This window comes from Pan paniscus, chromosome X (assembly GCF_029289425.2).
Source record: "Pan paniscus chromosome X, NHGRI_mPanPan1-v2.0_pri, whole genome shotgun sequence".
Classification (NCBI taxonomy): domain Eukaryota; kingdom Metazoa; phylum Chordata; class Mammalia; order Primates; family Hominidae; genus Pan; species Pan paniscus.
Genome location: NC_073272.2, coordinates 123818719 through 123846697, shown reverse-complemented (window position 1 = coordinate 123846697; position 27979 = coordinate 123818719). Strand labels below are relative to the sequence as shown.

Sequence of the window (27979 nt, the reverse complement as noted above, 5' to 3'; positions counted from 1 at the left end):
TTAGCTAAATAAAGCTTTCAAACACTTTATTTAAATGTGAAAGACTTGATGATTCAAAAAAAGCTTTTTTTCAAAAAAAAGGCTCTTGGAAGTGAACATGCAAACATAATTCATATGTTTAGGATTATTCCAGAATGAACACATTATAGAGTTAAAATTAGTTACGCCTATTACAATTTAAACTCAAGCCATATAATTAAAAATTATTAAACCTATGCAACTTATTATGAAAGTAGGATTTTTAAATTCCTTTACAAGTTCATGTGATGCTTTTACCTCAAGAAATGGTAAACCACCCATAATGCATTACTCAGGCCACACTCCACTTTTGTACTCCCACAGCATCCATATTAAATGCTCAGAAATCAGGTCTTGCCAGTACATGGAGAATAGCTCTGTCTCTCAGCAGTTCACTAATTAAAACCAAGTTCACCAACACTCATACACAACCCAGAATTCCCAGTTATTATTTTACAGTGAAGCTTAGCCTTTTCATATGGCCCATGGACCAGAGTATTTGCACTGACCTATCTAGCTGCCTCTAAAGACCAGATCTACCTACACACGGGGAACCTCGCTTATCATGTACTTATCAACTTTCATTGTTATTTTTTCCTTGTCTTTTATTGTTATTTTCTTTCACTGTCTTTTATCGTTATTTTCTTTCACTGTCTTTTATCGTTATTGTTTTCTCGTCCAACAAGACAGTGAACTGAGAGCAGGGACCAGGTGTTTTTACTTCTATGCCCTCAGCGCCCTATTATGTTTGTTGAGTGAATGAATTCTGTGAGCCCTGTAGCAAAGTGACATATAATCAATCACAAAATCACAAAAATATAAATGTGAGAAGAAAATGCCGCATAAAATTCTGACTCTCGTGTAGGTTTCAATCACTTGGAATTTTTTTAAAAAATAATACAACCATAAACTTTCCAGTGGTTTTGTAGGGTTACTTTAAAAGGAGGCTGGTTACAAATCAGTTACTCATGAGCTGCAGCTGCTGAAATTTCCCTTCAAAATGAGGTCTTCCATGTAGTAGAAACAACTGGGGCAGAGGTAAATGAAAAGAAAAACTCATTTCATTGGATTTGTAATACAATTTCGAATCCTATAGCATCAAATACGATAAACATGTTTAGAGCATATTTTAAATTATAAGATTTTCAACTCCAGGTTGGTCTGTGGATTTTACTGTCCAATATCAGAACACTAGGCAAGAAGGTTGCTTTCAGAATTAAACATAAATCCTTCACTCTTTGTTTAGTGCTTGTTTTAGCACACAGTATACAGCTTCAAAAATCCCAAAAGAGCCTATGACACCATAGCTAGTGGAGAACTTGGCAAAGACAAGGGACACCAGCCAACTTCCCACCATACGATCAAGCAAGACATTTTAAAATTAGTAGCTATAAAATAATATTTCACTAAAAATGGAGCTTTTCACAAAAACTGGGGATTATTTTTATTTATATTTGGCAAGAATTGACATTAATCCTTTATAAAGTATTCATTATCCTTTTGTTTCCCATTTGTAAATATAATAACTGAAAATAACCTATGGAATTACTTTTTCCCAATCCTCGTTTCAAAGCTCCTCACTATGTACAAAAGTCCATTTCAGCTTTGACGTCATGCTAGATGCTTCCATTACAGGACTACAATGGCTTTAGAAATGCATTTGTAGCTCACCGAACTGTATTATCTACAATATATAAGACTTAGCATATATTTAAATTATAGAAAATAAAGTACAAGGTGTTTTATTTTTCTTCATGGGGCTTTCAGGCAGACATCAGGATCTTCTCTTATCCCTAAAGAAAAATAACAAAAATCAAGAAAAAATAAACTTACAAACTATTAAAATTACAGATTAACTCAAACTTATAAAATTTCCAACTGCATAAAACTCACTATGACACAACACAGTAATATACCTCAAGCAACTATTATTTAAAACTGAGTTATAAAGAATGGAATATTAGGCAGAAAAAAACAACTAGCCAACTTGGAAATTAGAGCTCTATTTGCATTTGTATTATAAAGGCTAACTATTCATTAATTTAATTCACCACTTGAGTCTAATCGTCAGTTTATGCCTGAGCCTAGGTCCCTGTCAAAAAGGGACTCGTTTTCTTTTATCATAAATATTTATTGTTTCAATCAAGGCCTATCCTCTTACTCCAAACAAATGATAAACCCCATTCAATAGAGGAGTAAACAGTCACGTATCAGATAGCTACAGACATTGGCTGGTATTCAGTCTTTAGCACGACACATACACTAAAATAGGTTTGCTCAGGATATGTAACAATATGTGCCAGTGGAACAATAAAGTGCACTATTTAATTTCCTTTGCTTCAGAAAAATGTCATTAATTCAAGCACCACCAATACAGAAATCAGAATCATGTGTGCCAGGCTAACGTTAGCTTTCATGTCCCTGAAGGAAAAAACAGTTTACTAAGCAAAGATAAAGGACAGCCCAGGTGTTCTCTGAATTATACCATCTTTCACATTATTTGTGTCTGAATTAGTGAAGTGAAATCATACTTAGCTACCTATTAAAGGAACAGGAAAGAACAAGATGAGACAGACAAGAGCAGTTAAAATGTTATGGGCTTATAGAATTTTTGATGTTTTTACAGAGATTTATTAAAAGTTACTAGAATAATAGATGAAAATTATAGCACATAAATTGTCACCTCTCATTTGACTTGCTGGCTACATCTACTTTCTCATTGCATTTTTCTTACATAACTTCTAATTGATTATATGGTTATGAACAGGTTGACTCATAACTCTGAGCTTCCAAACCCTGTCAAAAATTAAGAGGAAATCATACCTGTCGTACCTTGTGTGCTTCTAGCTGAGGACTTCTTCTCAACTGGATACTGCAGAGGTATTACAATGCCTTGATCTGGCTTCTGAAATGCTGAAATGAGATTTTTTATTTTCCGGAAATATCTTTTATGTACCCCAGGTGCTGTCTGGAAAATAAAAGGCCAAGCAAATTATTTACCTATCTCATAATGATACAAAAAGACCTACAAAATGTGCTAGGGATGCTAAGAGAAGTAACATTTGTGTAACTTGTTGAAATATTTGAAAACATAAGGAAGAAGGAAAAACAACATTCCAGAAGAGCTTACTTTGGTTGGCTGAATTTCCCTGCAAGAGGAGCTAATGAGCTGTCATTTCAGTTCTCCCAAAGGTGGTATTAGTTTGTACAAGCTCTTGCTCATCGCCCTGCCCTTCCTGCCTGCTCCCCATCAGACATCTCAAACCTCTAAGGGTATACAGGCCATTACCCACAATGAATTCACCAACAGAGGGGATGCAGTTAAACAGGAAAAAACAAAAACAAAAACAAAAAAACAGATCCTACAGGTCATTAATAAAAAGCCCGAGGAACAACAACAAAAGAAAAACCAACAACCCATCCTCCCTGCCATCATCCCACAATATAAAATGCTACACAGGAAATTAAAAATTGGCTGTTATGATGCACACAGTGCACGGCTAGTTCAGTCCTCATACTCTTTCACCTCACAATATTTCCTGCGCCATTCTTCACATTAAATTTTTTCCTCCTTGGGAAACTTCCCTATACTCCCAAAATTGTTCTCTCCATCAGCACGTCACTGTAACAAGGTTTTCTCTATGACATGAAAATGAAAGACTATATAAGGTCACCTTTATTTATTTATTTGTGTGTTTTTAAAGAGACAGTTATTTGCAGGTGACTATTAAAATGTGTTCCTTTCCTGACATCAGTTGTCTTGCAAAGACACTGCCTGAAATCAACAACAATTTCCTGCAAAAGCTTATGAGCCAAGCTTCAGGCATCAGCTCAAACCTGTCATTTTACATAAAATAAAATAGTATTGCTATGAGCAATTGAACAATGACTAGTTTTTTTTTAAGTTGTTTTTCAGCTATTCCATCTGGTAGATTTTTGAGGTGGGAGCTGTTTGTTTTTTAGCATTTAATGAGAAAACATGAAGGCTAGCATGAAGACTTCTGTCAGCTAGATAGTGGTATGCTGAAGATAGCATACATACTACACTATCCATAGTAACTCTCAGTCATTTCCTTATGTTGGGGTAATTTTTCATTGAAAACATGACAAAAATTCTTTTTAGCTCTATATTAGTGTTCCCCCATATGTTCACAGTAGATGTAGAACACTCTCTCACCCAGCTCCACCCCACTCTCTCACCTACCCTCCACTTTCCTAAAGCTCGATTGAGAACTCATCCAAAATAACATGGCCATTCTTGCAGAAGTCCAAACAGTTCGTTGGTTCCAAGATAGAGTCTCCAAATTGCAAATGCAGGTCATAGGCACAAATTGCCTCCTTATACTTTCCTCAGTGCACTTTTTCATTTTCAAAGCACATTCCTATCTCTTGCCTTCACTATTTCCTCACAAAATGGCAGTTATTGGCTGATTCAGTTATTCCCACTTGACAGATAAGAAAATATGAATGCAAAGAAATTAATCAGCTTGCCCAAAGTCACACAGACAACCAGAGGCAGAACTGGCTCAGAATCCCAGGACCCAGTCTCTTGCCTTTCAGATTAGAACTGGGCCAAACAGGATCTAGCGAAGCTAGGGTCATCAAACAGAAGAAAAACTATACACACCCAAAGTGTGGAAAGATTTCAAACCACACATCTTTTTAGCTTCTTGTGGCTTGTAAAATCATTTATCAACAGAAGCATAGCCGGGCACAGTGGCTCACACCTGTAATCCCAGCATTTTGGGAGGCTGAGACCGGCGGACCACCTGAAGTCAGGAGTTCAAGACCAGCCTGGGCAACATGGTGAAAGCCTGGCTTTACTAAAAATATGAAAATTAGCCAGGTGTGGTGGCAATCCCGGCTACTTGGGAAGCTGAGGCACGGGACTCACTTGAACCTGGGAGGCAGAGGTTACAGTGAGCCGAGATCGGGCCATTCCACCACTCCAGCCTGAGCGACAGAGTGAGACTCTGTCTCAAAACAAAACAAAACAGAGAAGCAACATTTTTATGGGTACTGATATGTAGTTAACACTTGATTATCCATGCTAACAGAAATGAATAATAGCACTGGAAGTATGGAAGCTATTTGAATTGGGGATCTGATGTTTCATAAGCAAATGACTGGCCTATTTTACAGTGTTTTACTTAGATTAATAAGGACAATTATTTAACATCTGCTGATCTCCTGATCATATACCCAGTAAAGCCTGAAGACACTGATGTCAACAGGGTGATGTCAGTACATTTTTAATAATGTATTGCCAACAAATCACATATTAATAAATGAAAGTAGATTGTGGAATTATCTAAATTAACAATGTAACAAACTTTTAGTCTGAGTCATATAAGATAATACACTAGGCAATTATTTAACCTAAAAGTCTCTCTAAAACTAGAAAAACACATGACATCTGTCTTTCATAATTCAGTGGGGCCAGGGTTTGATTTCATTACACTCTTTAAAACAAATCTCACTTACCTAGATTTCTAGCACAATATATGCACAGATGATGGCATGCTACTGCCCTGATTTTTCCTGCAGCATGGCAAACTAACACATTGTTCCAAAAATCAGTATTAATATCTATCATTTACCCAGTTTTGAAAATACATTTATCACAAGAATTGTACCACTGACAACTCTCATCCTGTCACTGAACTCAGCTATTCTTCAAATTTGCAAATCGCCCATACTGTCACCTCTTAGTTATCCATGGAAACATGTATTTGATCACAGCTGGTCTTCAATATGCTCTAGAGAAATTTTTTCCAGTCAGGTGGTATGAGCTCTGAGAATATACACTAGTTTAATATTCACCTTAGAAAAGCACTGCTAAGAAGGTAAATTTAGTAGATGATAGAAAAAAATGCAATATGCATTTCAAAAATTAAAGAATTTTTAAAACTATTTTCTATTTGCGGATAAGTCATGCCAATCTTCTGCTCTCTTGGTGCAGGAAATTACAATATTATTATATAAACAACGTCAGATCAGACAACAGGATGAGGGGGCATTTGTGTTCAATAAGCCCTCTCGTCTTTAACATGATCACAAGCATGTAACAATCTCATATGATGTTATACTCAAAATGCAGGAAAACAAGTTTAAAAACAAAGTTGTTAAACCCTAAGCATTTAAGATCCTTTCCTTACATAATATTCTTCAGCAGCTGAAGGGTATTTCTCTGGGGAGAAGAGCTATTTCTGGTGAAATAATATACAAACGTGTGTGTGTGTGTGTGTGTGTGTGTGTGTGTGTGTGTTTGTCAGTATATATTACACATAACTTTCTTCATAATAAAGTTTAATTTCTTATTCAATCATCTCTGCAGTGATACAGAGAATTTTTTAAATAAACAGGTATAAATAGTTTCAATTAGAAATGGTATAACTTTATCTTTAGTTAGTATTATAGTTTTAATGATCCTTACATAATACAGCAAAAGTGTGTTTGAAAACTTGGCCTAATTCATCTCAGTGGTTCAAAACATTTGTGGTCTGTAATTTATACTTTCCAACTTACTGATAAATTAGTAAACGTGAGAGCTATTTTAACTTCTTGAAGTCTAGACTTCAGAAAAATTTAAATGCACAGATTGAGTTATTAATAGGAGTTGTGGCAATTTTCAGGAGTTCACTTTTTTGAGGGCTCACTGTGTGCCAGGCCTTGTGGCAAACAGCTTCTTTATGTGTGTTATCTTATTTACTTTTCAAAATGAGCCTTGTGCATAAGGGAGGATTCTTAGGCTCCGTTTACAAATGAAGAAACTGGCTCACAGAAAAGTCAAGTAACCTGCCCAAGATCATAGACCTATCAGAGAGGAGGGGAGACCAGACCTGGAACCCAGATTCACCTGTTGACAAAGCCTAGTTTCTTCCACTCGTAACTGTTTAATTTCAAGTTATAACTTCCCAAGTATATTGTAGTCTCTTAGAAAATAAGCATCATGTTTTTTAATCTCCCACGATACCAATACTCATATTGGTATCATTTGGTAAATAATTGTTCATTTAATTATTTTACCTACTTTTGATATGCTTTCTAAGATTTCACATAGTCACTAAAAGTTTGACATAATTCTTCAACTTTTTTATCTTTCTCCCAAAGTCATACAACTCTGCAAAATGATGGCTAAACAGGACTGGGACCAAAATTCTCTAAAGCTTTCTTAATGATCCATGAACAATTTTGGATTGGAGCTTTAGAGATTTAAACCTTATGAATACTTAATAATGTATAATTTGCTCTTTTATAAAACCAGCCTAAATTTCAAATACCTCCTTGACACCCCCAGAAGCAAAAATAAATAAAACTATACCTCAGCACTCCAAGAACCTGTTTCTGTCTGGGACACTCGGTATGTATAAATGTAACCATGATACCTGTGAAAGAATAAACTTCCATTACTGAAAGATTCCAAAAGAACAATGGATACTTTAAATTTGAGCTTAATATTACATATAAATGTCACATATACTAGGACACACGTATATGGTGTCATTGCATTCATAGGAAGTAAAGCATAGTGAATCTAACTTGTCTCCATATTGTATCTGCCCAACCACAGTTTCCAGTGAGATTTCTTTATCTTTTCATTTTTTGAAATATGGAAATTCATGCTCCTAAAGATTTGTCAAGTTGAGAGACCATTTGGACAGAAAGAAACTACAACAGGGACCTGCTGTAATTGATAAAACCATGAATTATTAGATAGTTTTAACAAACAATAGACTTATTTTTAAGTACATATCGAAACTTAAGGTGAAAACATTTCACTGGGATAATACACTATCAGGCCCACATAAATAATTATTAATATTAATAATATTTGTTATAAATATAATAGCAATAGTATAAGGATATAATACTATAAATGGAATATAACTATATTTTTATAAAATTACTATTATAATGTATAGCAATATAATATTGCCACAGTCATGCATCACTTACCAAGGGGGATACATTATGAGAAGTGCATCATTAGGTGATTTCGTTGTTGTGCAAACATCATAGACTGTACTTACACAAACCTATATGGTATACCACCTAGGCTATGTGGTATAGCCTATTACTCCAGGCTACAAACCTGTACGGCATGTTACTGTACAGAATACTGTATGCAATTGTAACATAATGGTATTTGTGTATCTAAACCTATCTAAACATAGAAAAGGCACAGTAAAATATAGTATAAAAGATAAAGAATGCTATACCTGTTGAGAGTACTTACCATGAATGGAGCTTGCAGGACTGGAAATTGCTCTGGGTGAGTCAATGAGTGAGTGGTGAGTGAATGTGAAGGCCTAGGACATTACACTACTAGAACGTTATGAACACTGTAAACTTAGGCTACACTAAATTTATTTTAAAATATTTATATTTCCCAGATCACGAGGTCAGGAGATCGAGACCATCCTGGTTAACACAACGAAACCCCATCTCTACTAAAAATACAAAAACTTAGCCAGGCATGGTGGCACGCACCCGTAGTCCCAGCTACTTGGGAGGCTGAGGCACTGAGGCAGGAGAATCGCTTGAACTCAGGAGGCGGAGGTTGCAGTGAGATGAGATCACGCCACTGCACTCCAGCCTGGGTGACGGAGCGAGATTGTCTCAAAAAAAAAAAAAAACTGTATCTCTTCAATAATAAGTTAATCTTAGCTTCAACTCTTTTACTTTATAAACTTGTAAATTTTTTTAAACTTTTTGACTCTTTTATAACACTTCGCTTAAAACACAAACACATTGTACAGCTGTACAAAACTGTTTTTCTTTATATCCTTATTCCATAAGCTTTTCTCTGTTTCAAAATTTTTATTTTATGTATTCTTTGCTATTTAAACTTTTTTGTTAAAAACTAAAACACAAATACACACATTAGCCTAGGCCTACAGAGAGGGTCAGGATCATCAGTATCACTGTCTTCCACCTCCACATCTTATCCCACTGCAGGATCTTCAGGTGCAGTCACACACACGGAGCTGTCATCTATGATATTCATATTCCAGAATGCCTTCTGGAATACCTCCTGAGGGACCTGCCCGAGGCTGTTTTACAGCTAACTTTTTTTATATAAGTAGGAGTCGATTTTAAAATAATGATAAAATGTATAGTACAGTAAATACATAAACCAGTAACACAGTAATTTGTTATCATTATCAAGTATTGTGTACTGTATGTAATTGTCTGTGCTATACATTTTTTTCTTTTTCTTTTTCTTTCTTTTCTTTTTTTTTTTTTTTTTTTGAGATAGAGTCTCGCTCTATTGCCCAGGCTGGAGTGCAGTGGTGCAATCTCAGCTCACTGCAACCTCCGCCTCCCGGGTTCAAGCAATTCTGTTTCAGCCTCCTGAGTAGCTGAGGCTACAGGTGCATGCCACCATGGCTGGCTAATTTTTGTATTTTTAGTAGAGACAGAATTTCACCATATTGGTCAGGCTGGTCTTGAACTCCTGACCTCAGGTGATCCACCCACCTCAGCCTCCCACAGTGCTGGGATTATAGGTGCGAGCCATCACACCTGGCCTGTGCTATACTATTATACAGCTGACAGCACAGTCGGTTTGTTTATACCAGTGTCATCACAAATACATAAGTAATTCATTGTGCTGTGGCATTACAATGGCTACAACATCAGTAGGTGGTAGGAATTTTTCAGCTCCATTATAATCTTATGGGACCACCATTGTATATGCTGTTCGTCGTTAACGAAAATGTTGCTATATTGCACATGACTGTATTACTATATTACCCTATAATATATTATAAATGAAGTAATAGTAAAAATATATGAATTAAAAACAAGTGCTGCTTGCTTTAAATTATACTTTTGTGAAAGAGCAACTCTAAAATTCTGTGAACTAGGACTATCTCCAAAGTGCCTTAGTTGTAACTTTATTTTCCTAAAAGCAGCTTATCCTTTTAAATGGGGTAAACATTCCTTCCCATTACTCGGTTTATATCTATATTGTATATTTGTCTAATTGATTTCTACTACATGCCAAGAGTTTTACTTGCTGTATTAGTCTGCTTGGCTGCCATAACAAAATACCATACCTTGAATGGCATAAATAAAAGAAATTTACTTTCTCACAGTTCTGGAGGCTGGAAAGTCCAAGATCGAGGTGCCAGCAACATAAGTTTCATTTTGAGCCCTCTTCTCTTGCCTTGTGAGTAGCTGACCTCTTGCTGTGTACTCAGACAGCCTTTTCTGTTGTAATAAGGCCCCCAATCCTATCAGATTAGAGCCCCACACTTATGATTATCCTATCAGATTAGAGCCCCACACTTATGATTATCCTATCAGATTAGAGCCCCACCCTTATGATTTAACTCATTTAACCTTAATTACCCCCTATCTCCAATTACAGTCATGTTGGAAGTTAGAGCTTAAACATATTATGGGGGAACACAATTCAGTCTATATCATTCCACTCTCGACCCCCAAAACTCATGTCCTTCTCACACTTATACCATCCCAACGGCCTCAAAAGAAATTAACTCATTCTAGCATCAACTTAAAATCTAAAGTCCAAAGTCTCATCTAAATAAAATTAGATGTGGGTGAGACTAGCAGTATTATTCATCTTGAGGCAAAATTTATTTTCAGCTGTGAAACTATGAAACCAGACAAGCTATGTGCTTCCAAAATATAATGGTGCTACAGGAAGAGGATAGACATTCCCATTCCAAAAGGGAGAAATTGGAAGAAATAAAGGGGTCACAGGTCCCAAGCAAGTCCAAAACCTAGCAAGGCAAACTCCATTAGCTCTTAAGGCTCAAGAATAATCCTCTTTGATTCAATATTCTGCCCTTCAGGTTCACTGGAAAAGCAACATCACCCCCACAGCTCTGTAAGGTGGCCACATCCTTTGGCTAGGGTGATGGCCCCACCCATGTGGCTCTGTTGGATGTCAGTCTCACTTTTTGAAACCAAGGTAGAGGCAGCCTTACCCTCCAGGCCTGTGCACTTTGGGCCTATAGTAGGAATGGCAGCCCTGGTGATCTCTGAATCACCCTCAGGGTCGTTCTTCCCTTTTCTTGAAAGATAAACCATGTTTGCAGCCAAATAACTATACCATACTGTCCTGTTCTCTTTGGTCCAAACTGGTAATATTTCTGCTGCTTTTTTCCAAACTCTATTCCTGACTTCTGCTCAGATGGCTGGTTAACATCATAAGTAATCTTAAGTAGTGATAGATAGTCCAGCCACACCCTTAGTGTTGTCTCCAGAACAAGCTTCCTCATTTATTGCAATACATAAAGGCTCAGAATTTTCCAAATGTTTAAGTTCCAGTTCCCTTTTGCTTAACAATTCCTTCTTCAATTCATCTCTCTCCTTTTGTATTTTACCATAAGCAGTCAGGAGGGACTGAGCCACTCCTTCAACTTTTTGCTTAGAAATCTCCTCAGATAAAAAATCAATTTTTTTACTCAACAAATTCCACCTTCCACAAAATACTAGAACACAGTTCAGTCAAGTTCTTTACCATTTATAACAAGGAACACCTTTCTCCCATTTTTCAGTAACATGTTGCTGATTTCCATCTGAGACCTCATCAGAATAACCTCCAACATCCATAGTTCTACCAACCTTCTGTTCACAGCCGTCTATGCTTTTTTCTAGCATACACCTTAAAACTCCTCCAGCCTCTACTCATTACCTAGTTCTAAGGCCACTTCCACATTTTTAGGTATTTGTTACAGCAATACTCCTCTTCTCAGTACCAAAATCTGTATTGGTCTGTTCAGGCTGCCATAACAAGATACCATAGACAGGGTGGCTTAAACAACAGAAATTTATTTCTCACAATTCTGGAGACTGGGAAGTCCAAGATCAAGGTGCTGGTAAGGTATGTTTCTTTCTGAAGCCTCTTCTCTTGGCTTGTAGACAGCCGCCTTCTTGCTGTGTGCTCATATGACCTCTTCTTTGTACATGCATTCTTCCTCTTCTCATAAGGTCACCAAATTTATCAGATTACAGCCCCATCCTTATGATCTCATTTAACCTTAATTACCTCCTAGAGGTCCTATCTCCAAATACAAGCATATTGGAGGTAAGGGTTTAAACGTGTGAATTTAGGAGGATAAAAAGTTAAGCTTATAGCACATGCATTATCTCCTTTGGACCCCACAAAAATCCTATTAGGTTTATATTGTAATATTTATTTTATAGATGGGGAAACTGAGACTTTGAGATGTTAAGTAACCAAAATCAGTCTAGAGATTAAGAAGCAAAAATGGGATTTGAATCAGGCCCATTTGATTCTAGATCCCCAGTTCCTGATCCCCACATTGTACTGGATATAGATTATTTGTTATATTTTAGTATATATAGTAATCCTACTTAATTTGCCTAATAAAATTTTACCTCATAAAACAGTAAGGTAAACTTTATAATGAATTGTTTCAGTTTTTGAATGTGAATCAAAATCAATTGTGAATCAATTGAATGTGAATCTAATTCATTTCATAAATTTTCTGATTGCTATTCTTGGGCACAAGTTTGGGTCAATAGAGATCTTTTGGTTAGGACACATGCTTTTTTTTTTTTTTTAATGGTGTCTTGCTCTGTCACCCAGGCTGGAGTACAGTAGGGTGATCATACCTTACTGCAGCCTTGCCCTCCTGCCTTAGCCTGCTGAGTAGCTGCCACTACAGGTGCACACTGCTGTGCCTGGCTAATTTTTTTTTTTTTTTTTTTTTTTTTTTTTTTTTAGTTTTTGCAGAGACAGGGTCTTGCTCTGTTGACCACGACGGTCTTGAACTCCTGGCCTCAAGCTATCCTCCCACCTAGGCCTCCCAAAGTAGTAGGATTACAGGGGTGAGCCACCACACCTAGCCAGGACATGCACTGAACTCTGGTTAAAATCAATGTGTTTACAAGCAGAGCGTCATGCTTGACTTGATGATCACATTTACCATTAACCTCCTTTGGAAATAAAAGTATTTAAATATGTGAATTAAATTAGGCTCACGCCTGTAATCCCAGCACTTTGGGTGGCTGAGGTGGGCGGATCACCTGAGGTCAGGAGTTCGAGACTAGCCTGGCCAACATGGTGAAACCCCATTTCTACTAAAAATACAAAAATTAGCCTAGCGTGGTGGTGGGCACCTGTAATCCCAGCTACTCGGGAGGCTGGGGCAGGAGAATCGCTTGAACCTAGGAGGTAGAGGTTACATTGAGCTGAGATCGCGCCATTGCACTCCAGCCTGGGCGACAAGAGTGAGACTCCATCTAAAAAAAAAAAATTACTATATCTTTCATCAATATGCATCAGAACTGATTACCTAAAGGGCCAAAAAAAATCTGAAACACACTATTCAGATTTACTTGATTCGTGACACTGAACAAAAGGTCAATTTAACTACTGATGTGGATTATATGATGTTTTATTTTTTACGAAGGATTGCCAGAATATTTAGATCATATATAAAATAGCTTGATATATGCCTATATATAATATGCTGAATAAATATACAATATTACAATGTTAAAGTCTTTTGTCTTTTTAAACACTTGAAATCTACCTCAAAGCCCACTAACTTCAGCAAGTACTCTATGGGGAACAAGGCAAGAGCTTTGATTTCCATTTTTCACCATGGGAACTCAACATAAGCCTTTAAGTGATTTTCTTAAAGCCACATAGCAAAATGGAGACGGAAGCAGTGAAACAGCATAGGTTCTTAGTTCCATTTTCCCTGTGAGAAATGATTAATGGCAATAATTCAGTATCATAAGGGTGATGTGGAGATTCATTATTTAAAATCTCAGCAACAAGATAAGCAGAATGGTAAGCAACAAGTTTTCCACTTTCTAAAACAGTGGGTCTCTAAAAAATACAATGACTCTATCTCCCTACTATCATTCAGACGTATTTAGTCAAAGTAAATGAGTCTGTTTTGAGAATTGTTTCCTAACGAATCTGATCTTATCTCACTTTCAGTTAAGTAGCAGGAACCTGAGTACCACTTCAAAACTTCGTACCTCCTTCAGTCTCTGAACAACCTGGTGTGAATGGTACATAAAACTTCTCATGATTAACTCATCTAATATTAACAATTTCCTTCCCCCCACAACCCCTCCAATTTCTGAATGAGCAAAATTGTTTCACCCCTCAAATAGGCCAGCAGTTTATATCTTTCACTTTCAAGTTACTGAAGTAACTGACCAAGGATCCCCTGTAGTCAACTCTTACTATAATATGTCATACAAGGAAGAGATCTAAAACAGTGCAACTCAAATTGCATTCCCAGGACAACAGCATCAACATCACCTGGGAGCTTGTTAGAAATGTAGACTTCCAGGCCCCGCCCAGAGCTGTTAAATCAGAATCTGGATTTTAATAAGATGCCCAGGTGATTTGTATGAACATTAAAGTTACAGAAGGACTGATTAAAATGTAAAGAGAATGCCCACATCTCATTGGGAATATTGATGGCAACTTCCCTGTTGTCAACCTGGCTTCTTCCACCTGCCCAGGGCAGTTCTGTGCCACCTCCTCCGTAGTCATTCAGTCTATGCTTTAAGAATGCAATTTTATTTTAGTATAAGCTGAAGGTTTGTCAATCATTTCAGTCTTCACAGGACAGTGTTTCTGAACCATTTTTTCCTTTCTTCCCCAATAAGATTTCTTAGTTTTATTTTCTATAGCTTCTATTATAAACCAGTAATTTTGTAACATAAAATTAAACTAAAATATTGAATATGCCTTTTCAAACAAAACAAACTCTGTCCCTGTCCATGGAAAATCGCTATTCAAACTGACAAGTTATATAATGAGACCTATAAAACCATACATATTTTTGACTGCATAACCTTGCTTATCTTCATATACTCCAAGGAAACAAGTCAAGAGGAAAACGCAATTTGACAAAGATTTTCATACTGGCCCTATTTCAATAGTGAAAAAATGGAACTAACCTAAGTACCCCTAAATAAGGAATAATTGCTCAAAATAAGGGAATTGTTTTTGGGTATAACCCCAAAAGCACAGACATCAAAAGCAGAAATAGATAAATGGGATTACAACAAACTAAAAAATTTCTGAACAGCAAAGGAAACAACAGAGTGAAGAGACAACCTACAGAATGGGAGAACATATTTGCAAACCATACATATGATAAGGAGTTAATATCCAAAATATATAAGAGACTCAAATTACTCAATAGAAAGAAAACAAATAATCCCATTTAAAAATGGGCAAAGGCAGCTACTCGGGAGACTGAGGCAGGAGAATGGCATGAACCTGGGAGGTGGAGTTTGCAGCGAGCCAAGATCGCGCCACTGCACTCCAGCCTGGGCGACAGACCGAGACACCATTTCAAATAAAATAAAATAAAATAAAATAAAATAAAATAAAATAAAATAAAATAAAAATGGGCAAAGGACCAGAATAGACATTTCTCAAAAGAAAATATACAAATGACCAACAGGTATGTGAAAAAATGCTCAACCTCACTAATCATCAGAAAAATGCAAATGAAACCACAATGAGATAACATTTCACACCTGTTAGGATGGTTATTATCAAAAACAAGACAACAAGAGAGGATGCAGAGAGAAGGGAACCCTTGCACACAGTTGGTGGGAATATAAATTAGTACAGCCATTATAAAAAACGGTATGAAAGTTCTTCAAAAAATTAAAGATAGAACCACCATATGATCCAGCAATCCCACTGCTGGGTATATATCAAAAGGAAATGAAATCATCATGTCAAGGAGAAATCTGCACTTTCATGTATATTGCAGCATTATTCACAATAGCCAAGACATAATGCAATCAACCTACATGTCTATCAACAGATGAATGGATAAAGAAAATATGTTGTATATACACAATGGAATACTATTCAGCCTTAAACACAAAGGAAATCTTGTTATTTGCAACAACATGGATGAATATGGAGGACAGTAGGTAAAGTGAAATAAGCTATGCGCAGAGAAACAAATACCGCGTAGTCTCAGTTATACATGGGATCTTAAAAAGTTGAACTAATACAAGCCAAGAGTAGAACGGTGGGTGGCTACCAGGGGCTGGTAGGGGCGTGCAGGGTGGGGATTGGGAAATTTGGGTCAAAGGATAAAAGATTTAGGTTAGGAGGAAAAAGTTCAAGAGATCTATTGTACAACGTGGCAACTATAGTTAAAAACAATGTGTTGTATTCTTGAAAGTTGCTAAGAGAGTAGATTTTAAGTGTTCTCATCACAAAATGTAAGTATGTGAGGTAATGCATATGCTAATTATCCCAATTTAGCTATTACACATGTATACATATTTCAAAGCATCATGTCATACACAATACATATATACAATTTTGCCAGTTTAGAAATAAATATACAAATTAGGGAAAAATAAAGGAATTATAGCAGAAACAATGGTTCAAAATTACACTTTCTATGTCAAAGGTGAAGGTTTACAATGTTAATGCTGGCTGGGCACGATGGCTCACGCCTGTAATCCCAGCACTCTGGGAGGCTGAAGTGGGTGGATCACAAGGTCAGGAGTTCGAGACCAGCCTGGCCAACATGGTGAAACCCTGTCTCTACTAAAAATACAAAACAAACAAACAAAAAACTGCTGGGTGTGGTGGCACGCACCTGTAATCCCAGCCACACAGGAGGCTGAGGCAGGAGAATCGCTTGAACCTGGAAGGCAGGGGTTGCAGTGAGCTGAGATCACACCACTGCACTCCAGGCTGGGCGACAGAGAGAGACTCCATCTCAAAAAATATAAAGAAATAAATAAACAAATAAAATCTTATGCCAAAATTCAAAATGTTAGAGTCTTAGGTTTTCCAGAAAACTTTAAGTATGTGGACTATGTTGACATAAAATGATAGCATGTGTAATAGCAAAGACTTGGAACCAACCCAAATGTCCATCAATGATAGACTGGATTAAGAAAATGTGGCACATATACACCATGGAATACTATGCAGCCATAAAAAAGGATGCATTCATGTCCTTTGTAGGGACATGGATGAAGCTGGAAACCATCATTCTCAACAAACTATCGCAAGGACAGAAAACCAAACACTGCATGTTCTCACTCATAGGTGGGAATTGAACAATTAGAACACTTGGACACAGGAAGGGGAACATCACACACCGGGGCCTGTCGTGGGGTGGGGGGAGGGATAGCATTAGGAGATATACCTAATGTAAATGATGAGTTAATGGGTGCAGCACACCAACATGGCACATGTATACATATGTAACAAACCTGCACGTTGTGCACATGTACCCTAGAACTTAAAGTATTAAAAAAAAACACACACAAAACAAAAAATAAAAATAAAAAAATAAAATGACAGTATGTGTAAAAAGTGGGCACAAGGGGATGCCACTCTGAATACAACTATTCAAAACTGTCTATCCCTGTGTATATATAAACTAGAAGTAAATTTAAACTAACATAAATGCATTCTTGCATGTTATTTTTTCATGTAGTTATTTAAGTGACTAATTTTTTAAGAAAAACAAGCAGAATTACAATTTGGAGCCTTACAAACCGAGCCTAAGCAAATCACAACTCATAAAAATGTAATTCATTTTTTAAAATTGTTACATCCCCTTCAGGATTATATTTCCTCTGACTCCCTCCCTTAATACAGACAAACCAGCAATGTAGTGTACTTTTAACTTTCTTCCCTCATTAAAGCTTTTTTGGACTTTTTGATAATCCTAGAGTTTAAAATGTATCACCAAAAAAATCAGAACATGAATAATTGTTAAAGAACGGTGGAGTTTTATCATTGCCTTTAATTTATTTTAATTACTATAAAGCACGTGTTAATCTAGTCTCTGCTGATATTGAAATTTGTCTTTATTTCATCAAAAGTTGTCCCTAACTGTAAAAAAGTGTCCAGGTTAGAAATGGACAAGAAGCAACCAACCTGACTTATTTCTTATTTTCTCAGTGGGTCAGTGTTGGGGACAGATCCTGGTTTAGAACTGACAAATCCACATCAATTCCTTTTTTACATCGCATCAAGTACTACACAAAAGAAAACATTTAGCTACATCTGACTTCTTCATGACATTTCAAATAAAGCAAGCCAGTACCTATGCCCTCTACGTCTATACGAACTAATGCTACATACAAAATTCAAGACACAACTATAATGATTTTTAACAAACGTTTCAGAACTTTTATATCCAGAGGAATAGTATCCTACACAAAGCCATTATTTTTGAGACTATACTCTGATTCAAGAGCTTTCCAAACTTACAATGGCCCAAACTTTATTCTTTCAGAGAGAATTTTAATTTTTGAAACAGTTGAAAGTCATTCAACTTCAAGTGTGATGGTAAAACTATGTGATATTTTGATGAGTCATGAAAATAAATATAACCACTTCTTCCCCTGAACTTCCATATCAAGTTCTATTTACGTATACTTATGATGTTCTAACTTTGTATTACAATTACTTATAGAGCTTTTATTCATATTAAAAAACACATATTACATGTTAACTTTACAAATATTAACTCATGTCATAATCATCATAACAACCCTGTGAGGTAAGTACTCTCATTATCACTATCTGCCGTTTTACAGGTAAGAAACCTGAGACACAGAAAGTTAAAGTAACCTGCCCAAGGTAAAATAGCTAGTTGAGGGTCAGAGCTGGGATGCACACCCAGAGATCTGGCTGAGAGATCTGGCTGGAAGATCTGGGCTCTTAACCACCATTCTATGCTGCCCCTCTCTTATACTAGAGGGAATGTATTAACACATTGGTCTTTAAGACAATTCCAAAAGCACAATTCTCAAAAAGGGAGGGAATCTGCTTGGACATGGAGCTGGAACTGTCCACTGAGAGAAGGAGGGCAGTGGAGGGAGCTGAAGGGAAGAGGCCAGGTGGGGAGAGCCCGAAAGAGATCAACCCAGACTCCCCCTTTGCTTAAGCTAAATGACATCTTCAGGCTAATCTTGCAACTTTAATTTTACATTGTCAACCAGAGTCAGTACTTGGCTTATTTGCCGTGAATTATCCATTCGGTGGTTTATATGTGGCAAACTTAATCCTAGGCTGGCTTTCAGGCTCACTTTACCACTGGATTGTATTCAGGAAATTGAAAATAATGTTGGTGGCCTAAGTTATCATGAAGATAAATGTGGCACCAAGGCACATATCCAATTGAATTCAAAAACTAAATGCAAGTTGTAATTTCTCACTAAATGAAGTTAAGTTATAATTTCAAGTTCTTTGCCACACTGTTCCCCTTTATTGCAACTGATAAACTGGAATTTTATTTCATCACTGCTCCTCCCCCATTTCTCCAGTTCAGTTGTTTGACAGGCACTTTATTCCCAGTTGTCCCTTTAAAACTTAAAGGACAAAAAGATAATTATGCATTTATCAAAAGACATACATGTCAAATGACTTCATTATGTGTCCTTGAAGCTAAAGAATTATAACAGCATTTCTTCTTCCAAATCTTCCATCAGATAAGTAGCAAACAAAGGCAGATATGTCCAGAAGGATGCCAACTATGGAAATAAACTATTTTTTGAGCTAATTATTTTAAATATTTTAAATTAGTTCTCGTCTTATCACCATCAATCCCACTGGGCAGTCAGAACTTTCCCAATGGCTGTCTACATTGAGGGTGAGAAGGGAAGAAATGTGAGAGCACATATGTACCCCAGTGAAAAGAAACTTGATGTATCTAAAAAAAACAAAGGGAATAAACTTAAAAAAAAAACTATCTGCATTAATAAGAGCATTCAGTACACTGGATAAATACAAGAACAGAACATAAAATCAGTAGCTTTCCTATGAAACAGAAAATATAGTGGAAACAGATCCCATTTATGATTTTTAAAAATCAGCATACACATTCATACACACAATAACTCGAAATAACAAAAAATGTGTAAGACATACAAAAAGAAAACTATAAAACTTGATTGATGGATATAAACAAAAAAATTATAAATGGAGAGACTTATGGGAAGGGAAGGGAAGACTAAATTATTTAAAGATGACAATTCATTCTTAGTTTATTAATAAATTTAATGTAACCCCAATGGTATTTTCAAAAAAATTTTTGATACATAATAATTGTACATATTCATGGGGTACAGTGTGATGTTTCAACACATGTATGCATTGTAATAATCAAATCAGGGGATTTGAATATTTAGGATATTTATCACCTCAAACATTTATCATTTCTATATGTAAGAACATTTCAAGTACTCTCTTCCAGCTATTTTAAAATACATAAGATATTGTTAACTATAGTCACCGTACTGTGCGACTGAACACTAGAACTTATTTCTTCTATCTAACTGTCTGTTTGTACCCATTAGCCAACCTCTCTTCATCGCCTTCCACCCTTCCCAACCTCTGGTAACTATCATTTTACTCTCTATCTCCATATGATTGAAGAATCCCACCACAGGGTATCTATCAAAAGGAAAGGAAATCAATATATCAAAGGGATACTTGCGCCCATACATTTATCACAGTACTATTTACAGTAGCCAAGATATAGAAGAGTCCAGCAACAGATGAATGGATAAAGAAAATGTGCTATGCATATACAATTGAATACTATCTGGCCATTAAAAAGAATGAAATCCTGTTATTTGCAGAAATGTAAATAGAACTGGAAGTCATTATGTGAAGTGAAATAAGCCAGGCACAGAAAGACAAATATCATGTGTTCTCACTGGCATGTGAGAGCTAAAACATTTGGTCCAATGAATTTTTTTTAACTTAATAAAATGATTCTAGATTTCATTTTGAAGAACCAACAGATAAGAATAGCAAATAATTTTTAAAATATATTAAAACATTATCATACTATAGTGCTATCAGTGCAAGAATAAATGGATCGATTGAGACAAATAGATAGTCCAGAAACAGTAACTGTTATATATAAGAATTTAATATATGGTAAAGTCGGCTAGCAAATCAATGAAGAATGGAAGTTGTATTTATAAATTATATTAGGACAATTGCTAGCTATCTGGAAACAAAGTCAAATTAGATCCTTTATCCACATCAAAATACAACTCCAAATGGAATTAAAGAGGTAAATGTAAACTAACAAAACCGTAATTTAAAACAAAAACTGCAGTGAAGTTTTATGACATATCTCAAGGGGAAAGGACTTTCTAGCCAAGGAAGAAATCAAACACAAAGAAAACGAGTGACGTATTTGACTACTAAAAAGTTTGATTTTTGTATGTGTCAAAAAAAGTAAGGGCAAACACCAAACTTAGAAAACATACCTTGCAACAGATCAAGGATTAGTATATATATATATATAAATTTACAATGTGTTAAAAAAGTTTGATTTTTGTATGTGTCAAAAAAAGTAAGGGCAAACACCAAACTTAGAAAACATACCTTGCAACACATCAAGGATTAGTATATATATAAATTTACAATGTGTTAAAAAAGTTTGATTTTTGTATGTGTCAAAAAAGTAAGGGCAAACACCAAACTTCGAAAAGATACCTTGCAATAGATCAAGGATTAGTGCACATATATATATATATATACACATAAAGTGTGTTTTAAAAAAGTATGATTCAACTGGTTAAATGAGAAAAATACACAAAAAGCCAAATCATGGGAGGAAATACAACAGCTTAACAACCATATAAAATGACAGTCACTAACCAAAGGAATATAAAATGTGAAAAATAAAGAGATAGAGTGTAAATATAAAATAAAGAATAACAGGCCAAATGTCAAGGGAAAATTTTCTTAACTACAATACCCATTTCTAGTGAGGGTGTGGTGAAATGGGCACTCATGCATTACAGGTGAGCATGTAAATTGGAATAACCATTTAGGGAAAATATCTCATGATCATGTATATATCAAGAATCCAAAGCTGTTTATGTTTTCTGACCTAGAAATTCCACACTGGAAATTCATTCTAAGGAAATAATCATAAATGCAAGGAAACTTTAATGTACTGAAATATACATCCTGATGGAATTTATAATAACAAAAATATGGAATGAGTCAAATGTCTAAAAGTAGGTGACTGGCTAAGCAAAATATGGTATACTTACTAGCTAGCTGGACTACCACGCAGCCATTAAAAATAACATCTTAAAGTTGTCTCTAAGAACATTACACATGAGTGTATTTTTTTCATATTAAGTGGGAAATGGGAAACGTATACAATTGTAAGAATACAAGAATACAATCATATTTTTAACACATGTAAATTTATATATAAATATATATGAAAAATATATATATTTATAATAATATATATAAATATATTTATAATAATATATAAAAATATATATTTATAATAATATATATAAAATATACATATTTATAATAATATATAATATATTATATACAGAATATAATATATCATATATGATATACTGTATATAATATATGATATATTATATACAGTATATCATATATATTATATACAATATATCATATATGATATATTATATATTATATACAATATATAATATATTATATATTATATACAACATATAATATATAATATATTATATACAATATATAATATATTATATATTATATACAATATATAATATATTATATCTTATATGCAATATATAATATATTATATCTTATATGCAATATATAATATATTATATCTTATATATAATATATAATATATTATATCTTATATATAATATATAATATATTATATCTTATATACAATATATAATATATTATATCTTATATACAATATATAATATATCTTATATATAATATATATCTTATATACAATATATAATATATCTTATATACAATATATAATATATTATATCTTATATACAATATATAATATATTATATTATATTATACTATATAATATATGTATATAATATACTATATATTATATGTATATATTATATATTATATATAGTATATTATATTTATATATTATATATTATATAATATTATATATAATATATATTTATATATTATATATTTTATATTATATATTTATATATTATATATTTTATATTATATATTTATATATTATATATTTTATATTTATATATTACATTAATATATTTATATATTATATATTATATATTTATATATTTATATAATATATTTATATATTATATAAATATATAAATATATAATATATAAATATATTATATATTATATTAATATATATATAATATATAATTATATATATTATATATTATATATATAATATATAATATATAAATTATATATATATTTATATATTATATATATAATATATAAATTATATATATAATTTATATATTATATATATTATATATAATTTATATATTATATATTAATATATATAATATATAAATTATATATATAATTTATATATTATATATATAAATATATAATATATAAATTATATAATATAATTTATATATTATATATTTATATATATAATATATAAATATATAATATTTGGTGTTTGCCCTTACTTTTTTTGACGCATACAAAAATCAAACTTTTTAGTAGTCAAATACGTCACTCGTAAGAATACAATTGTAAGAGCACACGTGCTCAAAAAGCAATTCATCTTATTAAAATATAGAAGAAAATTCACCTAATTTTTAGCAATAGTCATCTTTAGGTTATAAAACTATAGATGATTTTTCTCTAATTTCTATTATCTATATGTTTCAAATTTTCTATAATGAATAGGTATAAGGAACTATTTTTAATAGACTTATACAAAAATCTATATTTATTTAGAGAAAGTAATTGAAAGAAATACTTATTACTTAAAATGAAGGTGAGCAATCCTATAAATGGAAAACTCCTTTAGTGCTTTATGAAACAGTTCAATTTTCGATTTTCTAAATCAGAACAGAAGAAAAGGCCATATCTGAAAGCCATGATTAGGAGGTTCAGAACTGGGGAAAAGGGCAAGCATCGTTTGAAAGTACAGTTTAAAGTACAGTTTGAAGGCATATGAAATGCATTATCTCTACAATAAAAATATAAAAACTATAGCTCAATTAAATCTTCTTGGTTAATAGGAGTAAACAAAAGATAGAATGAGAAACCATTCTGAGTACACCCTACAATCAATGCATGTTTGTCAGCTATACCTTGTTGTCCATGTGTATATGATACCACTTATATTGTTATTTCGACTGCATATCATAAGTGTTCTGGTTTAAAATGAGTACGTGGTTTATTTCTAAATAAAATCTGATTTTATAATTACAGTGTAGCACCAAAAAGAGGGAATGAAATTTTTACATTTATCAAAAGGGACACTCAACTCAAAAACATTGAGAAACTGATAAAAGGCGATGTATCCTCATATCTTCCCTCTGCAGCACATTCTGGCTATCACCCTAACAGTCACATAAGACTTCGAGGCCCCAGTGTACCATTTGAAAGACACCGTAAGGGAACTCCCAATTTGTCTAGTATTTTCCGCTACTTCACAAGGAGGTTTTCATGGAGAACTAAGAGTCATAAAAACTGCATCTATGCAAGATTCACTTTGGGTGAAAACTTAAATGCTTGATAATTTCTCACCTGCCTAAGTTAATTCCTCATGTGGTTCCGGCCTACATAGGCAAAAGTCTAAAGCTGCCCTTCTCTCTTGCATAAGGTACTTAAGGCAATCTTTTGCAGAAGGTAGGATACACATTACTATTCCTGTTTTATAAATATGGAAACTGAGTCCCAGAGAATTTGAGTGACTTTCCCAGAGTCCATACCCTAACCTCTCAATGGCCATTCCGTTTATTGCAGTAAAGAACAGAATTTGCCTTGACAGTTTGTTAATTCAAAAATATCTGCTGAGTGCCTATTATGTGTTCCTGTGTTTCTGGTGATGGAGACAGTATCTCCGCCCTCATGGAGATTATATTTTTGCAGGACAGCCCAGCAATAAGTAGGTAAACAAGCAAATTATCAGATAGTTTAAAGCTCTTTGAAGAAAAATAAAGAGATGGAGTGAGTGTATCAGGGACAGGGAGAGGGCACTTGTTCTAGATAGGTGGTCAAGCAAGTCCTCTCTGAGGGAGGAGACAGTTGAACAAACATGTGAACTGAAGGTATTTTGGGCAGAAGGAACAATAAGCGCAGAAATCCTAAGTGGGGGCATTTTTGAGGAGCTTGAGAAACGGCCAGGAGCCCCGTGAGGCTGAAGCCTTAGGTGTATCTTGCCTCTCACTATACCCTGTTGTCCCTCCCCTGCCCAGACTTGTTTTGTACATTCTTTTTCACCTTTGGGTTAAGGAGCATGTTATCTCCTTTGTCAGCTTCCCTAAAGCAGCGCCTTTCACCCACCCACTCACTCCACCTTCTTTCAATGAGAAAAGAGCCTAAGAATCCTAGCTGGTTTTCATTGCCCTTCCCTAGGTTCCACACGGGAACAATAATTATATAAGCAAAACATAAAGATTCAAGCCCAAGACATTCAATAGCTTCCACGTATTTCCCTTGAAGGCTTTGTGAAAAATGTATTTAGCATGACCTGAGAGCTGCCACAAACAAGGCTTGACCGTTTTTAAAAACCAATATACAGTGAAAAATCTTCTAGCACCAGCATCAGGATAATCTTTCTTCACTGACCCATAAGGTATTTCAAACTCTTGTGGGGTATTATCAGATGCTGAACTTACTACCAAGCATTTAACCTCATTTGGTTTCTGTCTAGAACCTACAATGCAGGGCTGCTGTTTTCATGGATTTTGTTTTTTATCCTGCTGACGATAATGCCTGAGCTAGGTCCTTCCTTAGAAATGCCCCCATGATTCCTAAAAGAAATCAACTGAAAAGAGAAGATAAAATAATAATATATCTTTGGTATAATAATAATACCAATAGCTTACATTTATTGAACATTTACTAGGTGTCAGGCCCCAGTGCTAATTTTTTTACTGCATTATGGCACTTAATCTTACAATCCTATGAGGTAGGCAGTAATATGATACCTATTCAATGGATAAGAAAACTGGGGGACTGAGAGGTTAATTTGCCCAAGTCACAAACCTAACATCTGACGAGCACAGGACAAAGTCTCAGATCTGCCTGACTCCGGAGCCCTGGAGCAAAGACGCAGATGAATTTGATTCAAAATGAAGCCTTAGAATGAGACATGCCTAGGCAAATGGCAAAGCTGAATCATAACAAGGGTGTTTTCCCTCCATTCCCTTTAAGACTATTGTGAGTCCTAACGTTTATCAAGAAGGGTCCTATTTCTGAAATCCCCTGCCCCTCCCCACCCCCCACTACTTTTCTAAAGGATGCTACATCAGCAGATCCAGAGAGGTGATTTTACTGACACACATCCCCCTCCTCTCTCAGCATCTCGACCTAACTGGCATTGCATTCTTAAAGTAATTGACTCTGTTTCTTAATGTGCCTCCTCTCCCTGAATGTCATGCTCTTCCTTTGGGATGACACTTCAAAAGTCGTTTAAAGAGAGCTAGAGTAAGGCTCGCAGGGCGCCATCCGATAGGGGTCAAAATGGAAGTGGGGAGCCTGGGTCTTTCCCGGAGCGAAGGTAAACTGTGGACCACATTTCACCACCCGAAATGGCATTCTCTGCAGCTGCCCCAAAAGGCTCTGGTGAGGGCCTTCTGGAGAGCAGGAGGCCCAGAGAATGAAATCCCCAGCGAGGGATTCAGGCGAAAGTGTGTTCCACCACGGCCCTGGGCTGGACTTGAGGGTGGGCCATGGAGGAGGCGTCGGCGAGCTGCTAACGCCGGCGCCCCTGCCTGCCTCGGCCTCCACCCTGGCCCCAGCTGCTGTTGCCCACCGCCCACACCCTCAGCAGGCCCATGTCCACCGTATCATACTCACAGCACACATAGGCAGTACACGCCTGGCACGCTCTCGCTGTCCCTCAGCAAATAGCTGCCATCCAGCCCAGTGGCAAGCAGGAGCTTCTCGCCGGTTTCCCTGCTGATTTTGCCATGATACACGGCCACTGCGTCCATGGCCTGGCGGACTCTTGGGCAGGCCGAGGAGGAGAACTGTGCAAGGGAGATGCCGCTGCTACTGCAGCCAGGCACAAGTCAACCACCTGACTCCCAGTTCAGCCAGATGTGCAAAAAAGAGAGAAGCACCCCAACAACAGGATGTTGTCTACTTGCCTTAAACCTCCTTCTCACACTTCAGTTAAAACGAGCTCAGCAATTTAGCAGCTTGGTTCGATCGAGCTTGCCAAGGGCTTCCATCTTCTGCCCCCCAACACAGGGTTCATACAGAGAGGGGAGGAACATTGGAAGAAGGATTTTGCAAGATTGGGGCTGTACTGCCAACACACACCCTTGCACTCAGACAGGGATGCTTAGTAATGCTTCTGTTCTTGCAGTTTACTCAGAGGCCACCAGGAATAACTTAGCTCAACTAGCCCATAAGGAGTTGATGATAGAGGCAAGTTGTACATGTCTCTGTTGGTATGTGGACCCATTACGTAGGGCAAAAACATACTGACAAAATGAAAGGACCAAGAGCTCTGAGAACAAAACACTGATAGTTTTATCAGTACTGTCAGTATGCAATCATTACTGAACATGGCCATGAAGACTCCTACAGAATCAGACATAGTAGATGAACAGTGAACTTTGGGCAAGTTCTTCTTCTCCCTCTTCCTTCTACCTCACGCAGTCATCTTGAGAAGTCTTGATCCTGAGCAAATATTGATTTCTTTCCTAACACCTTGTCCAAGGTCCCAAAGTGCTAGTTGAGATACAAAAGTCACAATGTACATCCAAAGATGTTCCAGATGTATCTATTTGATGGGCTTTAGATGAGACTGTGAATCATTTAACTGGTGCTTTGCCTTTATGTGGATTTGTATGTGCCCTTTGGTGTACAGGGCCCACCTTTCAGCATTTTGTCCATAAAATCTGTTTTGAATCATTTGCAAGTTGTTGATAATTTTGTTGTAACTTTTATTCTCTGTTGTTTCTAGAAAATGTTATTTCTTCGATTGAGGCTAAACTGTCTTTA

General features: G+C 35.5%; 1 protein-coding gene across 1 annotated transcript; it reads right to left on the bottom strand.

Moving 5' to 3' along the window:
* SH2D1A (SH2 domain containing 1A) lies at nucleotides 1–27041 on the bottom strand. Its single transcript, XM_008976722.4, has 4 exons — nucleotides 26825–27041; nucleotides 7343–7406; nucleotides 2842–2986; nucleotides 1–1811 (listed from the first exon to the last, which is right to left on the bottom strand). Exons 1-4 carry the CDS (start codon nucleotides 26959–26961, stop codon nucleotides 1771–1773), a joined length of 387 nt encoding a protein of 128 aa, XP_008974970.1. The 5' UTR covers nucleotides 26962–27041; the 3' UTR covers nucleotides 1–1770.
* Nucleotides 27042–27979: the final 938 nt, after the last annotated feature.